This window comes from Natrix helvetica, assembly GCF_964273705.1.
Source record: "Natrix helvetica genome assembly, chromosome: 1".
Taxonomy (NCBI): Eukaryota; Metazoa; Chordata; class Lepidosauria; order Squamata; family Natricidae; genus Natrix; species Natrix helvetica.
In genome coordinates, this window is record NC_138548.1 from 188,028,309 (window position 1) to 188,048,277 (window position 19,969).

Below are 19,969 nucleotides of genomic sequence, written 5' to 3' on the forward strand. Positions count from 1 at the left end.
GGCTCAGTGGCCAACGAAGCTGGCTCCTCCTCTGCTATTGACCCATCTAATTGGCAAAAAGCTATGGCGCTTTTCAGTTTCCTTACATTAATCCTCAACTTCCTTATCAGGGTTGGGCTGATGAAACAGTGTGTGCACTCCGAGTCCACTAAAGCTGAGATTTTCATCCCCCTCTCCCAGTTGGGGATAAATAGTCTCAGGGGCAAGGTAATAGGTTTAATTGGTTTGCTTACCAGTGGTTCATCCTCTGGATCGCTTCCAGATGAGTATGGTTCCTCCTGCTGCGAAGCCGGGGTTTCCTCCTCAAAGAAGGGAGGGGGTAGAAGTTCTACGCTACAGCCAGGAGGCTTGGAAGACCAGTCAGAGGGTGAAGAAGAGGTGCAGCTACAGCCGGTCAGCAGGGATGAGGAAGAATTTCCTCCTTCACTGGATCCCAGGGCATGTAGGATCAAGACGAGGAAGGCACAATAGAAATTTGCGAAGCTGTTCACGAAAAGGCAGTCTTGTCTCTCCTAATGAGTTGCACTGGCTAGCAGCTATTTAGACCAGCATATGTGGTAGCAATGTGATATTTGGAACAACTCATCCATTTCTTGCTGTGCGTTTGTTCAGCCATTATGACTCTTGCCTTGAGACTTAAAATTTTGACCCTGTTACTGGACTTTGGATTTTGCATCTTGGACTTGGATTTTATTTTTGTGATTTGTGAACTTCAACTTGTTTTTTGACTTCTAACTTGGTGGTTGACTTGCTCTATGTTTCTGGACTTGGAAATTGGACTCATCGGATTTTGTGCTAGGTCCTGGGGAATATTATTCAAGGCTGGTGAAGCCTCAATAAAGATTTCAAACCCACATGGTATGTACATATGCAAGCAGGATAGGACATTCCGAAATATCTTGATCTTAAGTCCTCTCAAATAATGCCACAAACATATTATTTCTTTTCATTTTTTGTATCAGCTCAGAAAATTACCAACAACATGTCCCTTTTGTAAACCCCATATTAAAAAGTTGTATGATCTATTCTTCTGGTCTATTATTCACATGTCCTTTTTATTATTTAAACAGCCAGCCAGCTTCGTTTGTCAGTTCAGTTTACTTTGTTCCATACCCTTCTTACAGCCTGTGATTTTTAAATCCACATTTAAGTCAATTTCATCCTTGTCAATTGAAACTTGTTTCTTTTCCATAGTAATATCTAGTGTTTCAATAATGTCAGAAATCTTTAAAAGTATTTTCTGAATCATTTTTCACACATGTCCATGTAAATATCCAGTTTCTCATCAGAAGAGAATTATGATTAATTTCAAACATTTATTCAAAATATATCTGACCCCTTACTCCAGCGATGGCGAACCTTTTTTGGCTTGTGTGCCATAAGTGGGGGGAGCACAGGGGGGTCGTGTGTGGACATGCAGCACCCATAATGCAATGTGAGACCCCCTGTGCGCATGCGCACACTACAGGTGCGACCCCCCATTTTTTGCATGCTTTTTTCACCCTCCCAAGGCTCCAGAGGCTTTATAGGAGCCTGGGGAGGGCGAAAACAGCCTCCCCCACCCCTCCGGAAGCCCTCAGGAGGCTTCAGGGACCTTCAAGAGGCTTCCCTGAAGCCTCCAGAGCAGTCAAGACGACCCTCCGAGCAAACCAGAAGTCACTTCCGGTTTGCCCGGAGGGTCATTTTGAGCGCTCCGAAGGCTTCAGGGACCTTCAGGACGCTTCGCTGAAGCCTCCGGAGCAGTCAAAACGAACCTCCGAGCAAACCGGAAGTCACTCCTGGTTTGCTCGGAGGGTCGTTTTGAGCGTTCCGAAGGCTTCAGAGACCTTCAGGATGCTTCCCTGAAGCCTCCGGAGCAGTCAAATCGAACCTCCGAGCAAACCAGAAGTCCATTTCCAAACTTTCGGTTTGCCCGTAGGGCTTGTTTTTTGCGCTCTGGAAGCTTCAGAGAAGCTCATGAAGCCTCCGGAGGGCCTCCGGGGGAGCGGGGGAGGCTCTTTTCACCCTCCCCAGGCTCCTATAAAGACTCTGGAGCCTGGGGAGGGTGAAAAATGGCTTTAAAAAAGGGTGAAGTCAGCTGGCCAGCACGCGCATGTGCGCTGGCCAGCTGACAGGGCAGTGCCTCGTGTGCCCTGACAAATGGCTCCGCGTGCCACCTGTGGCACGCGTGCCATAGGTTCGCCATCACTGCCTTACTCCATGTTTAACTTTCTCAAAGCACATTCTAAACACCAATTTTATTGCATTTTAAAAAATAATATTTTTCCAAATCATATTTAAAACTTTCCTTGAGCCACTGATTACTGTAGAAACTTGCCAATCTGAAGGCTAAGAAACAAGGATCAAACTTTTTCTGCTTAAAAGGCTGCATTAGGATTGAACTTTATGGTATCCTGCAACTTCTAGCCATTCAGGTCATAAGCTGACTTGAAACACTTACTGCAGCCTACTCATGAGGAGCAGCTGTCTGGAAGTACATATGGGTTGTCCTTTTCCTGGAGAGATTTCACTGGTTATGATCCAGCATCCATGATCTCCACTGTAAAGCCCAGTTCTTATTGGCAGGACATCTACTGTAGCTTGCTATGATGCTCACTGATGACATTATTGTCCAAAATAAATAAATAAATAAACCTTTTGCAATGAAATTGAATACTAAATAATTTTTTTATTTTCTTATTTTGGTTACTATTCTATAAACAATTTCTTGTTTATAGGCTAAAGACCCACTATGCATTGTATGAGCCTATGTTAAAACAGCTGAATGAAAAGTATGAGATTCTACTAAGAGAGAAAATGCTTACAAGTTTGGAACGAGATAAAGTTGTTGGGCAGGTAAAGCTTACAGCAATTTTAACTTACATTTTTATGGCAACCATATAAAATTTTATATTATTTAATTTATTGTTTTAGGTAAAGTTTTATTCTGTGCCATTCCTCAGAATTCAAGGTAGGTCAAATGCACATCAAAGAGTTTGTTGAACCTGACATTAAGTACATCAAGAAGTGCACTTCTTCTTTCTTTTAAATAGTGAGGTTTTCTCTTTCTCTAAAAACTATGACTTGGGAAAGGAGAGAAAACCAGTTGAAATACACTAAGGGCCTTTTGTTTATAATTGTAGCCTCCCAAGCCTTTATTTCTTAGTGTGAAATGAAATTATAATAATTTGACATTTTAAAGCAGAATTCTCATTAAAGGTAACAGTAATAACCAATTATTTCTTTCTTGGGTAGAACATACACATTTCTTTTCATATCTTAGTCCTTAGCATCACAACATTCATAGCTATCAACCTGCATTATTATAGATAGTGTGCTTATGTGTGTGTGTGTATATATATATGAAAACACATGGCAATTATGGGTTGTTCATAGGTCACGTGTTATTTCCTATTACCACAGTTACACTATGTTTAATACATGCCACTCAAATCCATAAATCCAGAGAAAAGTTGCTGTTAATTATTATTCTTTTCACTGAGGCTCTTCTTTCATTCTTTTCCATTCCTTCCACTGAGGTTTCAGGAAATTTTGATGATGTGAATGAAGAATTATATTCTTGAATTAAAATATTTTGAAACAAATTATGCTCTATTGCAGTGATGGCAAACCTTTTTTGGCTTGCGTACCATAAGTGGGGGGAAGCGCAGGGGGGTCGTGTGTGGGCGTGCCGCACCCATAATGCAATGTGCGACCCCCCAGTGCGCATACACGCACTACAGGCATGATCACCCATTTTCTGCATGCTTTTTTCGCCCTCCCCAGGCTCCAGAGGCTTAATAGGAGCCTGGAGAGGGCAAAAACAGCCTCCCCCGCCCCCCCGGAAGCCCTCTGGAGGCTTCAGGGACCTCCAGAGCAGTCAAAATGACCCTCCGAGCAAACAGGAAGTCACTTCTGATTTGCTTGGAGGGTCGTTTCGAGCGCTCCGAAGGCTTCAGGGACCTTCAGGACGCTTTCCTGAAGCCTCTGGAGCAGTCAAAGCAAACCTCCAAGCAAACCGGAAGTCCGTTCCCGAACTACCTATTTGCCTGTAGGGCTGGTTTTTTGCGCTCATGAAGCCTCCGGAGGGCCTCCGGGTGGGCGGGGGAGGCTCATTTTGCCTTCCCCAGGCTCCTATAAAGCCTCTGGAGCCTGGGGAGGGCGAAAAATGGCTTTAAAAAAGGGTGAACCCATGCGTGCTATAGGTTTGCCATCACTGCTCTATTGTAAGCAGAATATTATTTTAAACATTGAAGCAGAATTCACTGTTCTCTATTATGGTTTGATTGTGGTATTAACTAATTGAAATCAATTGAAATATGTTAGGCATACGTAGCATCATTTTGAGATATGATGTGAATGAAGGAATGGGGACATAAATAAAAATAGTACAGAATCATAAAGTTGGAAATGACTGTTTAGTCTGTTAAGGCCAAAGCTCTGTTCAGTGCAGGAATCTAATTAAAGCATCCTAGACAAGTGGTTACTGTATTTTTCGGAGTATAAGACACACCTTTTTCCCTCAAAAAAGAGGCTGAAAATCTGGGTGCATCTTATACACTGAATACAGCATTTTTTGCCTCCTGAAACCCTACCCCCTTCACCAAAATGGCTATGCATAGCCATTAGGAGGCTTATAGAGTGCTCCTGGGGGCTGGGGAGGACAGATATGAGTGAAATCCGGGCCATTTTTTGCTCTATTTTGCCCTCCCCCCCAGCTCCCAGGAGCTCTCTATAAGGTCCCTAAAGGCTATGCATGTCCTTTTTTGGCCCGTTTTTGTGAAAAACAGTTTGTTTTTTGCTCATTTGGGAGGTGGGGCACCCCCTAGGAGAACTCTACAAGCCTCCTAAAGACTATTCATGCCCTTTTTTAAAAAAAACAAAAGGGCCATTTTTTGCAAAAAAATGGGCCATTTTTGGGATGTCTGCAGAGTGGAAAAACTTTTTTTTTAAATTTGCCTCTTCAGTGAATGGGAACCCCTTATAACACTGAGTAATAATTTACTGTTTCTAATATCCAGTCAGAAACGGCTATCTTATAATGTAAACTGACTATTCCATGTTGCATCACTCGCACAAATGGAGCTGTGCACATGCATGTAGATGGGCCAGCCACTCACATGGAACCATCCCCTCTCCTTCCCCCGAAATGCCAGGCTGGAAAGGTTGGGGAGCACTGATCTAGAGGAGGGGATTTACTGGACAATCATTTGTCTGGAATAGAATCAGGACTCCTGCCTTGGGCAGATGGGTTGGACTAGATGCTCCCAAGGGACCTTCCAGCCTATGATTCTATTTCTATTCACTCATGTATGCAATTCTCCAGTTTTCTTAGAAGTAATGCACAAGAGTTCAGTCACTATCACCTAGTTCCCTCAGTATCCTAAGATGCAGTTCAAATGGTTCTGCAAGTTAACATTTCAACTCTTTTCATGGATGTCTTTAAACTCTTTCTTTAAATGATGTCACACAGAAGATGCTCTTTATAATCTGAAAATTATGATATAGAGTATAGAATAATATATAGAATAAATCAACAAAGATGTTTTGACTAAGTGCTAGAAGAAGCTTTTAACAGAATAGTTTGACAATGGAGCCAATTACAGATGGAGGAGATGATCTCCTATTTGCTGAATATTCAACAACAGGCTGGACAACCATCTATTGTTAATGTTTTAAACTGGATTCCTGCATTGATCAAAGGATTGTATTTAATGGCTAAACAGCCCCTTCGAACTCAACAATTTTGTAATTGTTTTTTCAATGCTGAACAGACATAGCTCTTTTGCAGTTGAGATTGGGCAAACAGAAACAATTTCTGTTCAATAAAGACAGGTCTCCAAGCTGCTCAGATGCATAAGCAAAGCAAAGTGGAAAGAATTATAGGTTCCATTATAGCTTTTTGATTCCAGGAAGATTATCATATTTAACCACTATGTATTTAGGGTTCGATTCAAGATACGGGTTTGAATGACAAATTCTTCTTGCATGAAAGGTGATGAAGAGAGGCAGAAATTGTTATAATTTCTTCTTTTCTATGCCACGGGACAATTTTTAATCTTGATTGATTTTCCAAAATATTAAGATATATGTAATCTGATATACCATATTTTTCGGAGTATAAGATGCTCTGAAGTATAAGACACGCCTAGCTTTTGGGGAGGAAAACAGGGGTGGGGGGAAATCTACCTCTGCCTCCCAGCAATTTGCTTCCTTGCAGCAAACAGCAAATGGTACAGATGATATACACTGTTTGTGGTGTTACATTTCGGACTATATTTGTACAGATGCTGTTAAAATTGATGAGGCTTTCTGGAAGTATACGTTATTCTCTGCTATTTAAAAGAAGATACAATAGCATTGGACCTCTTCAGATCAAGGATTTATTTAAAAAAAGTCTTCATTTTGTTAAGTTGTCTAGAACAATAATAAAGCAGTCTTTAAAAAATAAGTCTAATAATTTGAACATTCTATAGGCATTTATAGTTGTTGACTTACCTTCTTGCAGCCAACAGCCTGTTTCAGTTTAACCTGATTAGAAGAAGAAAAAAATCTGCCTCTGCCTCCCAGCAATTTACCTCCTTGCAACAAACAGCAGGTTTCACTTTTAATTTCAGTTTTAGCACGGGCCTCTCAATGATCAGCTGTTTCAGGCTGCAGGGATTGCCATAGCCTATTGCCGCCTCCACAAGCCCCATTTTCCCATTTGCTGCAAGGAGGTAAGTTGCTGGGAGGCAGAGGCCAAAGGGTGGGGGGGGGGCTACATTCGGTACATAAGACGCACCCAAATTTTCACCCGTTTTTAGGGGTAAAAAAAGGTGCATCTTATACTCCAAAAATATGTTAAATAGTATTCTGAGATTCTTAACTATATTGAAATATTTTATACTTAATGTCATATATTATTTCTGATTTTCTAAAGATTCTTGACATATTTTTCTTTCATTGTTCAGATTACTGGTTTGCAAGCGACTTTACAAAGCTTGGAATCTGGAAACAACATTCACATTCCCGTGATGAAAGGTAAATATTTAGCTATGAACCAAAAGTAAAAGCTTAGGAGATAATGTTTGCATCTCATGATATTATGCACATTTCTAGAAATTTAATATTTATCTACATATTAAATTTATACGCTTTAAATAATCTACAATGCACACAGACTTAAATTGTCTAAAACTAATGCTGTTTTATACTACGTTATGCAGAAAATCTCAATGAATAAGCTAAGGGTATTGGGATCCCCAGCATCTACTGTATGTCTACATTTTTTGTAAAAAGAAAAAAGAAAAAGAATTTGTTGAGAGCTGTGCATGATTAGAGACTCCTGAACTCTATATCCATTAGGTTGGACTATCACCCAATACCTCTTATTTCAGATCTCCTGAGTTACCTTCAAAGTGTATTGTGTTTTTGTTATATTGGTCTTAAGAAGAATGGATCTGAATAATAGACATCCATAAATATTTAATAGCTTTTGACATCCACAGTAATGCCATATGGATTGGTCAATTACTCTTGAGATTTTCTCCAGATTTCCAATATTTTAGATAAATGTATAGCTGTACTAGGATGACATCGTGCCTTTTTTCAGCAGATACATCCTTACATGAAATTCACATCAGAAATGTATTAATATCCCCCCCGCCGCATTTTTCCCAGTCCTTTTTGGTAAATTGGAAAAATGTAACTATTTGGATTATTTGGATTATTGGATCGCTGCAAAATAAGTATAGATAAATCCTGCTAAAGTGCAGCATGTTTTCACATGACAAACATCTTAAATGTGAAAAATCTACATTGTTTGAAGAACCTTGCATTTTTAAATAAAAGATTCATCCCTAATTTTCCAATATGCAAAGACAGCTCAGTAAACCTCTGATAAAAGGAACCAATTTTAATGATTTCCTGAAGAGCAAGCCATCTTTCAGGGTTTGAAGGATTTCTTTTAATCTCAGCTGCTATTTAGTCATCTGGATTCCAGTTGCCTCTTTGTTTTTCATCCAGCTCCAATCACTAGTATACCTAGATCCCTTTCACAGTTACTACTGTTGAGCCAGGTACCATCTATTCTGAACCTATATTTTTTCTATCTAAGTCCAGGACCTTTTTTCCACAGCTGAACTGTATCTTGTTGGATAGGACCAATGCACAAGTTTGTCAAGAACCTTCTAAATCTTGAACCTGTCTTCCTATCCCAACTAAAAAATTAATGGGAGACTTTATCTGCTAGATTTTGATTAATTTAGTCACTCATCTTCTGAGGGATACCACCTGAGGGCATTTGGTGGCTTGTTGTCACTAGAGCATATTCAGAAAAATTATTTGATCCCATTTTTGCCATAAAGTATATTCACTACACCTCATTTTGTCCTCCCTCCACCTCACTTAGTGGCCATGACACCAGTGCATCATTCAGCCTCCTTCATTGCGGCAGCGAGTAAGGAGAAGCTTCATCCTCTATGCCCCCTGCCTTGTTTCATCCTCCATCCCCCTGCCTCATTTTGACCTCCACCCCACCACCTTGTTTTGTCCTCCACCAACCCACCCCCGCCTCGTTTTATCTTCTATCCCACTGCCTCGTCAGCAGCAACCAGGCAGAATGGGCTTATGGCCAGCTGCACAGGCTCTTAAGTAGGCTTACTCTAAGGGTAGGGTTTATACTCGGTGTAGCCATGAAAATTGAGCTAGGGCTTATTTTGGGGGTAGATCCTATTTTTAGGGAAACGATATTAATCTTTATTATGGTAAGAGAGGGTCTCTAGCTACAGCCTGTTATTTCTTTTTGAAGATCTACACCATTTTGGGCTTTTTTTTATTAAACAACAAAGAAGATGGCTACTAAAGCAAGCTAAAATAATGAAGAAAAGTACCTTTTAAAAAATAGCTAGAGAAATATAAGGGCAGAAAGTTATTATTCTAGTTTATTATTTTTAGTAATTAGTAGCTTGGTGTGCTTTGCTGTGTGTGGCTAAAACTAAAATTTTCCAATTTTTATGATTCCTGATTGGTCAGCAATTCTTAAGTGACTTACAAAAAAGCTATTGTTTGACTAAAGAAGGAGCTAATAAGATGGAGGAACAGAATATTACATGTTTATTTGAAAAATCTTTAAATAAAATCCATCAGTTCATACAACAACTATGCTCCAAGGATGTTAAAAAGACTATTCAAACTACTTCAAAGGTGCAAATATGTGTAGTAAATTACCAAACCACTGAGTCAATTTCACAAGGAAGTGACAATGCAGAGGAGTCAACTGTAATTCTGGAGTATAAACCTGACATAAATTTTTATTATGAGGGTTCAAATAGAAGCTTCCCAACACAATTGAAAGAAGAGCTCCAAGAAAATTTGCAACTTTTAAAAGGACAAGTTTAGGACTTTTTCCTCATGGATATTAACAAGGTTGAGAAATGCTGGGGAAAAACAGAACTTATGACAAACATTCCCAAGAACAAAAATATTTTATTCCATGAAGACAAGGTGGAAAAAGTGACTTAAAATGAATGAGTCAATTGGGATTAGGATTTGTAATTGAAAGAATAATTTAATTTTAAGTTTGAAAATGTATTTTTTCCTTTTAGATATATATATTGTTTAAGTAATTCCTAAAGTTTCTAAACTATTATTGAAAGTGTATTTGAAAATATCAATGTTAAGATACAGTTAAAGAAAAAGATGTATTAGTCTAAGGAAAATCTAAAATTTTAAAAATAATGTATACAAGAAGAAAAAAATTGTTCTATGAGGGTAACTTGGAGGAATGATCTAAATTTAATTGGAGTTAGTTGGTATTTTATGCTCTGAAAGTGAACTTTAAAGTATGTATGCTAAGAGAAAGTTAAAAAAGATTTTTAGAATTTTTCAATTTTGGAAATGTTTTTCAAGAAAGCTTAGTGTTTTAAAATGGATGAGGAAAATATTTTTTTCTTTTAAGGTTAAATCTGAAAGAAAACAGTAAATTTTGTTAATATAAATGGTGATAGTTTATAAAGATTATTAAGTGCAAATAGAAATGCATTATTTCAACAGCAAGGAAGATAAAGCTGTAATGGTTAAATTGATTGTTCTTTTCAAAGAGGATTTATTTATTTATTTCATTTGGATATCACTTCTGGATTTTGTGCTTTTGAGGGGAGGAAATGAAACTTTGACTTTGGTTTTGCTAATTCAATAGATTTGTTGTTATAGAAATGGCTAATTATATACCAATGTATAAAAGTAAAAAGTTGAGGTTGTACTGTGCCAAAAAGAGTCGGAAGTCAATGCCTTTTCCTTTCTTCCTTCGTACCTCATATTTCCCCCCTTCCTTTTTCCTTCCCTTAATTTCCTATTTTTGTTTTTATTTGTATTTTATACATTGATAAAACAAAAAAAGTTATATATAAAAAAGAAATTAAAGTCCAACCTACCAAAAACAGACTAGAAATAAAAATTAAAATAAGCAAGGGAATAGTAAGAGAATACCTGTCTGATGTTGATGAATATAAATCATCAGAACCTGATGGATTACATCCAAGAGTTCTGAAGGAGCTGGCAGATGTTATCTCAGAACCATTGTACCATATCTTTAAAAAAAATCCAGGGGAACGAGCCAGAAGTCGCAATGACACAATGTGCGGTCACGATAGTCCGAGACTGCCATTGATTCTTTTATTGCTGTAATGGTCCATATGGACCTAAGCTGTCCCGGAGAGACAGTGAAAGGGAGACAAATCCTTGCTGCTCACAGGGACATCGCAAAGTCCCTGTTTGACCCAATGGAAGCGCTCCAAAGTGGCGTAAATAGACAGCCCCCAGGCTGACAAAGTCGGAGACGGCTCCGGAGGAAAGGCAGTTAAAGTGAAAGTGAGTCTATTTGGTGAGATTTTTTTTTCTTTGAGAATGATCACCCAAAGAAATCTTTTTTTTTCTAGGATAAATTAGTCCTCTAAGCTAAGAATAAAGTGGCAAATTTTATCTCTATTAGACTGCCTTAGAAAGTTTTTTTTTTCTTCGATGTAACAACATTTTGCGGATTGAAGTGATTGTAAACGCTTCTCGTTTCTCCTCTTAAGTGAATGAATTGATTTTTTTCTTTATTCCCTGTTACTTTATTTTTTGGCTGAACTAAAACCTCTTTTATTTTAACAATTCTTCCTTTTACTGTTTATTAAATTTTATTAAAGATACTTAGAGACTTTTGCTTTTTTTTTTAAGCCTGAAACGAATAAGAGAAAGTTGAATCTGCCACTCGGAAGCCAGAACTTGGTTTTTCTTTTTCTTTTGAAGCAATGTATCCTCTGTTCTACTTTCCTTGATTTTACTGAAGTTGGAGGGTTTGTAGCTTGTTTGTGGACTGATAACATTTCAAGGACACGGACTGTCCCTTTGCAGGTGTCTGTGAGAATTATTTTGGATAAGGGAAGGAAAAGAAAAGATAGAACCCTCCATCTCTGAAAAAATTAGAAGAAACTTGTGCATAAGTGATTTCAAAATAAAAGTATTTTTATACATCAAAGAGATATTGAAGGCGAAAGTGGCAGTGGAGTTTAGATTTTTTTCTTTTTTCGGAAATATGTATCTATATACAGATGAGGAAGCCTTAAGTCTCCAAGATGTTTTGGATGGACTTCAAAATTTATTGGAAGGATCCGAGAGATTTGATAAGAAGTTGGATAGATTATTGTTTTGCATAGCAAAAGATGAAGGGGTTGGAGCTCCAAAAACTAAAGAAGAGAATGAAGATATAGAAGATAAAGGCAAAACAACAGATGAATCTACTAATGAAGCACCCATGAGTGAAAGTGAAAAGATATTGAAAAGTGAATTTGACTATCTGGAGCTCTACCTATCTTGTCAAGATATGGATTTGATGATGGAATTAAGAAGAGAAACAGCTTTAGGAAGACGTCTGATAATCAAAGACATGTTAATTTTAATACCAGCTGAAGGGCAACGAGACTATATGAGAGATCTTCTGAGCAAAAAAGTGCGGAGAGAAGTTTTCAAGAACTCTATAAAGAAGCTAATAAGAGAATTGACGCAACAACTGGCTAAAGAGATAAGAGTGTCTTATTACAGGAAAGACACAGGTTGACAATTAATGCTGATAATTAAAAACTTAGTTAATCTTTGGTGATTAATAAGTAGGACTTTGTAGACGCCTATAGAATGTTTTTGTTTTCAAAATGTTTATTTATTAACAGATAATCCATTATGATAATAACAGTGAAATAATAATTTTAATTAGTGAAAACAATTTGGATATAAACCGTAAATTGGGACCTGGGAAAAAGATTTATTAATTTTACCAATATTTTTTTGTTTGGATTTTGTTATAAAGATGTAATCTCTTTTGGGTATTTATAAATTCTATTAATAAATTTATGTCTAGATTTATTATAACTACAATAACAATAACAAAATGTTACTGGTTAAAGAGATAAGATTGTTTTGTTACCGGAAACAGGTTGCCAAGGAGTGTTGACAATTAAAAACAGTTAATCTTTGGTGATTAATAAGTAGGATTTTGTAGATGATTATAGAATGTCTTTGTTTTTAAAATGTTTATTCGTTAACAAATAACCCATTATGATAATAATAATGAAATAATAATTTTAATTAGGAAAAACAATTTGGATATAAACTATAACTTGGGACCTGGGAAAAAGATTTATTTAAAATATTTATTTATTTATTTATTTATCAATTTTACTAATACTTTTTTTGTTTTGGATTTTGTTATAAAGATGTAATCTCTCCTGGGTACTTATAAATTCTATTAATAAATTTATGTTTAGATTTATTATAAAGATGTTAGATAGCTACAATAACAATAACGAAATGCATACAAGGAAAACCAGTACAAAATGTTTTATAGATGGCACCTGGCACCAACAAGGTTAGCTAAAATATCATCAAATACCTCCCCAAAATGTTGGAAATGCGAATCGATACACGGAACGTATTACCATTTATGGTGGACCTGTGAGGAGGCTAAAAAGTTATGGAAAAAGATCAAAAATTGGCTGGAGGCAATAACAGGAGTTAAAATAGAATGGAAACCAGAAATCTTATTAGGAATAATGTCTGCGAAATACAAAAAAGAAATCCAGTATTTAATACTACATATAATAACGGCGGCAAGGATTGCCTATGCCCAGAAATAGAAAAACAAACTAACTCCAAGTGAAGATGAAATAATAAGAAAGGTTATGGACTGTGCTGAAATGGACAAACTAACTAAAGAAATTCAGGGAAAAGAAGAATCAGAATTGTACCAGATATGGGATAAATGGTATAGGTGGATGGAGGAAAGAAACAAGAATCAATGAAGGAATGTAACAAAACTTAAAAATAATAGTTATGGGTAAAATAAGAAAGTTAAGAATGGTGAAACCCAAATAAAATATAATTGAATGGGAAAAAATAATAAAAATTAAAACAAAAACTTAGTTAATCTTTGGTGATTAATAAGTAGAACGTTGTAGATGCTTATAGAATGTTTTTGTTTTTAAAATGTTTATTCGTTAACAGATAACCTATCATGACAATAATAATGAAATAATAACTCTAACTGGTAAAAACAATTTGGATAAATAACGAAATGTTAATGGATAATGTTTAATGATTTTATATGTGTTGGCATTGGTGAAAGCAATTGGGTATAAGCATGGGGTTTACAGAAACAGCTAATGAATGCCAGTATGTGGTTGTGTCTTTAAATATAAATGATTCTAGATAAAAGCACGTTTAAACAATTATAGTTAAATGAGAATGATGGTACATTGATGGTAAAATACATAAAGACTTTTGATTTAAAATGTACAATCCAATATGAAGGAAGTATAAAGAATGATTGTGGTAGCAACGCACGAAATTTATTTGTAACCAATCGACATGCTTTCTGGAAGAGGTAATGAAGAATGATTTTGTGTGTGTGTGTGTTTTGTTTAATTAAAACAATAAAAAAATTTCAAAAAAAAATTCCAGGAACACTGGTGAACTACCAGAGCATTGGAAAAGAGTTGATGTGGTTCCCATCTTCAAAAAAAAGGGGGTGGGGGAACCCAGACCCAGGAAAATATAGACCAATCAGCTAGCATCAATACCTGGGAAGATATTGGAAAAGATAAAGAAACAGATCTGCCAACATCTAGAAATGAGTAAAGTAATAACTGGCAGTCAGCATAGGTTTGTTAAAAACAATTCATGCCAAACCAGTCTTATTTCATTCTTTGGCAAAGTTACTAAATTAGTAGTCTAGCGAAATGCTGTGGACATAGTATACTTAGACTTCAACAAGCATTAGACAAAGTAGACCACAACCTACTTCTTGGTAAGCTAGAAAAATGTGGGACAGACAGCAACACCACCAGATGAATTTGTAACTAGCTGACAAACCATATTCAATGAGTTGTCCTTAACAGTACCATGGAAGGAAGGAAGCAGTGCGGTACCACAAAGTTCTTCATAAATGATAGTTTACCATTCTGGGAATAAAAAAATGTTCTGTCTAAATGGGCAGTACAAAAAGAAGTTCTTAAGTAATTGAAATAATGTTCTTTCTGTTAAATTTCTATACTTCTCTGTAATAAATTGTGCCTTATAGTGGGTCATTGGTGTGATAGAGAGGCTGGATTAGTGGGACCTTCCCAAAGAGCACTTAGAGAAGCCAAGGAACAGAAAGTGCATTCTGCTGTTAATGTACATGATTCAACCAAAGATCCAGCAAAACAGATGAGCAAGAAATATCCAAAGGTATGAATGTTATTATTTATATATTTATTTTAGAAGTTTATGAGGCTATCCAATGATTCCTGACAGAACATAATAAATACAATCTAATACAATTAAAGTATAAAAATCCCACCAAACACCATAAAAAGTACCCATTAAAATATAACCTAATGCATTGGATTCACCCACCCACTATAACCCAAAGCCTAAGAAAAGAGGAAGTTTTCAGAGCTCTTTTAAACAATTGGAGCCAGATATATCAGGAGTGGTGGTGATAGTAGTATTCCAGTGATAGATTTAGAATTTTAGCTAGTATTATTTACAATAGTGGAATCACAGTCCTAGAATTGGAATGAGTCATTTAGGCTACTGCATGATTACTGGCTGCAACTGCCCATACAAATAGGTGTGGAATTACTAAAGAAGTAGTATAGATATCCACAAATATTATACTAATAGGGTGAACTACCTTTGAAACTCTAACAGGACCAAGAGGGGTGCACTCCGTCCATCTCAGATCAGATATATACAATCCAAGCATTATTTATAAAAAAAAAACCTGTTGGACAAGGGAGAGCTTCTTCTGCATCAGGTGTGTCAAACTCACGGCATCATCATGTGACATATCGGGGGCCCCCCTCCTTTGCTAAACTGGGCGTGAGTATGGCCAGTGCATGACACATCTGGCCCGGGAGTTTGAGAGCCCTATTCTACATCTTTTGAAATAAGAAGCATAAAGCTTAAAGAAACACCAAGAGTTTTCCTGATCAAGCTACTCATATACCTCCTAGTGCCCAAAGAAACAAGGAAGAACATGGATCAACCTACATGGAGAATCCTATTTTGCTCATTACAATGAATTGTGTACAATAAGAAAATATATATATATTTTATTATCGGATGTGATTCAGTTCAACATTAAGCACACTAGTTTGTAACACAATTTCAGATAGTGTGCATATTTTAATAATTCTTTGTTAAAAGGTCTATGGCAGAGGTATCAAACTGGATTTCTTCGAAGGCCGGATCAGCATTGTAGTTCTCCGCAGGCCGGCTGGGAGGGGAGACAGGATGGACACTTCCTACAGCACTTCACTGGCCAAAAACGAGCCATGCAGAGGCTCCGCAAGCCCCCCGTGCATCTCGTTTTTGGCCTCCAACCGCACTCTGCTGCCAAAAAATGGGCCATGTGGAGGCCCTGCAAGGCCCCCCACATAGCCCGTTTTCGGTCTCCCCAACTTCCATGAGGCCTCAGCGCAGCATGTTTTTTGCCAGCAGAGTGCTGTAGAGGCTGAAAACACCCCTCTCCTTGCCTCACTTTGTCAGGCAAAGGCACCTCAGGCTGTTCCTTTGATATTTCCAGGCTGACCCTGCGGTCCAGATTTAAGCACCCTATGGGCTGGATCCGGCCCGCAGATGTTGAGTTTGAAACTCCTGGTCTATGGGATGCTCAGATTCCACGGAATGGACTCAAGAGCAGTCATACCATTAAATGAAATGAAGCAACCATTTCCAGTACCTTAATGAGAGGGATGATGGACTGGAAATTATGATGATGATGAACCCCTACCTGCTTATCCATCCAATCTTTGAGATTCCTTTCAATTTTATATGAACTATAGTGGTTAAGGTATTTAACTAGGAATAGAGAGGCCCAAGTTCTAACCTTTCCTCAGCCTTGGAACCTCTCTGGATGACTTTGGGTCCATCATTTCTGCCAGGCAGAATGTCTCTCAATATTGTTGTGGTGAGGAAAAATAAAAGGAGGGAACACTATGTGTTCCTTACAGATACTATCTTGCTTTCTAGGATGTAAGAAATATTCCATCCCTTTTTGTTTATACAATAGATAGAAGCAATTTTCATTATCACACTGAATGGAAAATGGAATATTAATAATAATTAATATAATTTACAATATATATATGTCATCTCATTCTAAGACGCCGTTGAGTAAAGACAATCAACAAAACAAATAATGAAAAGCATTTTTTATAAACCTATATGTCTTAAAATCTGAACAAATACCATTAGTTAATTTTAATTTTTCTTACTCTATTTTGATTTAAGGATTCAGAATTTCCTGAAGGTATCCAAGTAAATCCATACCTTGCTTGTGCAAAAAAATGTGTGCGACCATTGAAGTCTGGAATATATAGACTGAGCAACACATTGAAAGTTCATGATTTGGCAGTGACCTGGTAGGAGTTCTTAAACATTTCTTAATGATTTCATGTTATTGTTTAGCATTATAACTAAATATTTGCTTATTATTGGTTATCTAGCTATGTCAATACAATGATTTACATACATGATTTTTATAACAATGTTACATTAGGCAAAATAACCTTGAAGAAATTATGCCATCTGAAATCAATTTAAACAGTAAAGAGGTTGAGAATATAGAGGATGAATGTTGGAACATAAGTCTTGAAAATAGGAACCCTTTTGTTTCTTTTGAAAAAGATTCTATATTCTTTAAAATGTAAAGCATGTCTCCCTCAGTAATGACAATATTTGACATTTAATCACTCCTCTAATTTATAAATTACAATTACTTTGTAATTTATCACAGCAGATTTCTACAGTTCAGATTAAGAGCAAGTTTAATAAAGTTTCTTTATCTACTGACTCGCAATTTCTTTCTTAATGCCTTCAAAATCATTTGTACTTTAAGGAAATAATGAAAAAAATAAGTGCTTGTTGCCTGGAATTGCTGAATAAAAGACAAGATGGAAATCTTGTAAATAATATAAATGTGAATTTAAAAGAAAAGGTATACGCAATATTATCATTTTATTTCGTCAGCTTTTCCAATGGTTTTGTTTGGTCACAGAACAGTGGGGAAAAGGACAATTGACTGTTTTAGCTATCAAAACTAGACTAAACAGATAATAGCTAGATCCTGTGGCAGTTGTTCTGATCAATCTTTGCCTCAGTAATTTAACAGTTTTGTTATTTCTGTTCTTCTGTTACCTTTGTTCTCTTTGGTATTCTAGATATTTATTGCATTTTATTTTCTTGTTCCTTACTTTACATTCCTACAAAATGTAAGTCTCCCACAGTCTCTTTTTATGAAGTGGATGAATAAACCTAAAAAACAAATAAACTCTTTCATTCATTGTTCATTCTTTCTATCTCAGGACACACAACTCAGTGGTGAAATCAACTTACCTTCTCTACCGGTTCACAAATGTCAGTGTGCACCATTGTGCATGCACAGGACCTCCCACACATCCCCAGAGCATCAAAAATGGGAAGGGATGATGTCCGGGTGGGTGGGTAGAGTCTCCGGCCATCAGCGCTACCAGTTAGCCCGAATCAGATAGAACTGGCTGAATTGCACCACTGATGCAACTTCATCTAAAACTGTTTCTTCAGAATTTTTGTTTCTAATTTTGTTTTTAAGAGCTGTGGTTGCACAGTGGTTAGAATGCAGCACTGCAGCTATTTTTGGCAGAAGTTTGGCAGATCGAATCTCACCAGGCTAAAGGTTGACTCAGCCTTCCATCCTTCCACTCGAGTGGGCTTCTTGTGCGGCCCAAACCTCCAGCCCACAGCAACAATGCTCATCTGCTTTTTGGAGCACCTGGCTGGCTCGGGCACACAGGGCAGGCGCTCTGTACTGCAGATGCGTGTCGGTGCTGCGAGTTGGAGGTTTGGGCCATGCAAGAAACCTGCTCAATAGGGAGGGAGGGAAACCCTGACTGCCCATTCTGGCCAGCAGCTCTGTTCCCCCTCCTCTTCCAGATTCCAACGTGTCCCCTCGTCCCCAGTGGTGGTGGAGGTTCTCATGCTGCCACTCCCCCCACACTGCCACTTTCCCGGCAGCAGGAGGAGCAGCAGGCAGGGCAGCCAGCCACCCAGCCAGTCACCCAGCCAGCAAATCCTGCCTGTGTGTCTTAGCTGGCCAGTCACTCCTGCCCTTTCCCCTTTAGCTGCTGCTGCTATTGCTCTTCTAGGTTGGCGGGGCTGCATAGGAGGAATGCCGGAGATATGGTGCTGGCTGGGAAGCAGTAAGAGGCGTGCCAGACAGGAAGCAGTTGCGCTTATTTGGCAGAAGTGGCAAGGGGGCCATGCAGGGGCTGGCCGGCTCTTCTGGGGTGCCCAAGCCAGCCAGGTGCTCTGGGCTGTGGATGCACTGTGGGCTGGAGGGCTGGGGCCATGCAAGAAGCCCATGTGGGTGAGGGAATGAAGCTCTGGCCCACCAGGCCTGGTCGATAGCTCTGCTCCCCCAGGAAGTGACTGCCGGGATCCCCTCTGCATCTTTTGGCATGTATGCACATTGCTCTTGCCATTGTTGGCCTTCACGTGCGCACGCGTGCTAGAAACCAGAAGACCAAGTGGCCGATGCACATGCTGGAAACAGGAAGATTATCTTCCTGGTGTGTGCATGTGCACCGGGCGGCTGCTCTTCTGGTTTCTGGCATGCCCGTTGCATGTGAAAACCAGCTGGCCAGAAGAGCAATGGGTGACGGTTCCTTGTACCCGGAGAGATGGCTCTGTATACCACTTTCGGCACGCATGTCATAGGTTCGCCATCATGGCCCTATGTCATTTCAGACAAATGGCTGTCCAGTCTCTTCTTAAAAGCCTCTAATTATATTATTATTATTATTATTATTATTATTATTATTATTATTATTATTATTATTATTATTATTATTTCAATTTATAGGCCGCACCCTCTCCACAAAGGGACTCGGGGCGGCGTACAACTCAATATACAAATAAATAACAAGGAGGAGGTAATCAAAACATTGTACAATTCATAAATAAATAATCATGAGTTAAAAACAGCGCAATAAATTTAAAACAATTAAAATACCCAAAAAATCAGTTAGTTTAAATTTAAAATTGTCCAGGGGGGATTAGAAAATGTAGTTGTAATTCAAGCCAGGCCAGCTAGTTGGAACAGGTGGGTCTTGAGTTTCGTGCAAAAGGAGCGGAGATCGGTAGTTGTCCTAATGTCGGGGGGGAGGTCATAACAGAGGGCTGGGCCCATCACAGAGAAGGCCCTTCCCCTCGGCGCCGCCCTCTAATAATAATAATTAAAAAAAATAGGTTGACCCATTCATATTTGTGGCAGCCCCTCAAATATTGGAACACTGCTATTATGTCTCTCCTGGTCCTTCTTTTCATTAGATTAGATTAGATATACCAATTCCTGAAACTGTTCTTCATATGTTTTGTCTTCTGGTCCCTAATCATTTTTGTTGTTCTTCTCTGCACTCTTCCTAGAGTCTCACTTTTTTTAATGTGGTGG

At 38.0% G+C, this 19,969-nt stretch overlaps 1 protein-coding gene across 3 annotated transcripts in view; it reads left to right on the forward strand.

Annotated features, from left to right (window-relative positions):
* Nucleotides 1–19,969, forward strand: part of SPAG16 (sperm associated antigen 16) — a 295,715-nt gene that overhangs the window by 62,660 nt on the left and 213,086 nt on the right. For all 3 annotated transcript variants that reach the window (XM_081934340.1, XM_081934339.1, XM_081934341.1), the window contains 4 exons: nucleotides 2,718–2,835; nucleotides 6,933–7,002; nucleotides 14,576–14,724; nucleotides 16,774–16,904. In XM_081934340.1, the coding sequence (XP_081790466.1) occupies nucleotides 2,718–2,835; nucleotides 6,933–7,002; nucleotides 14,576–14,724; nucleotides 16,774–16,904 (468 nt within the window). The remainder of the gene's footprint in view (nucleotides 1–2,717; nucleotides 2,836–6,932; nucleotides 7,003–14,575; nucleotides 14,725–16,773; nucleotides 16,905–19,969) is intronic.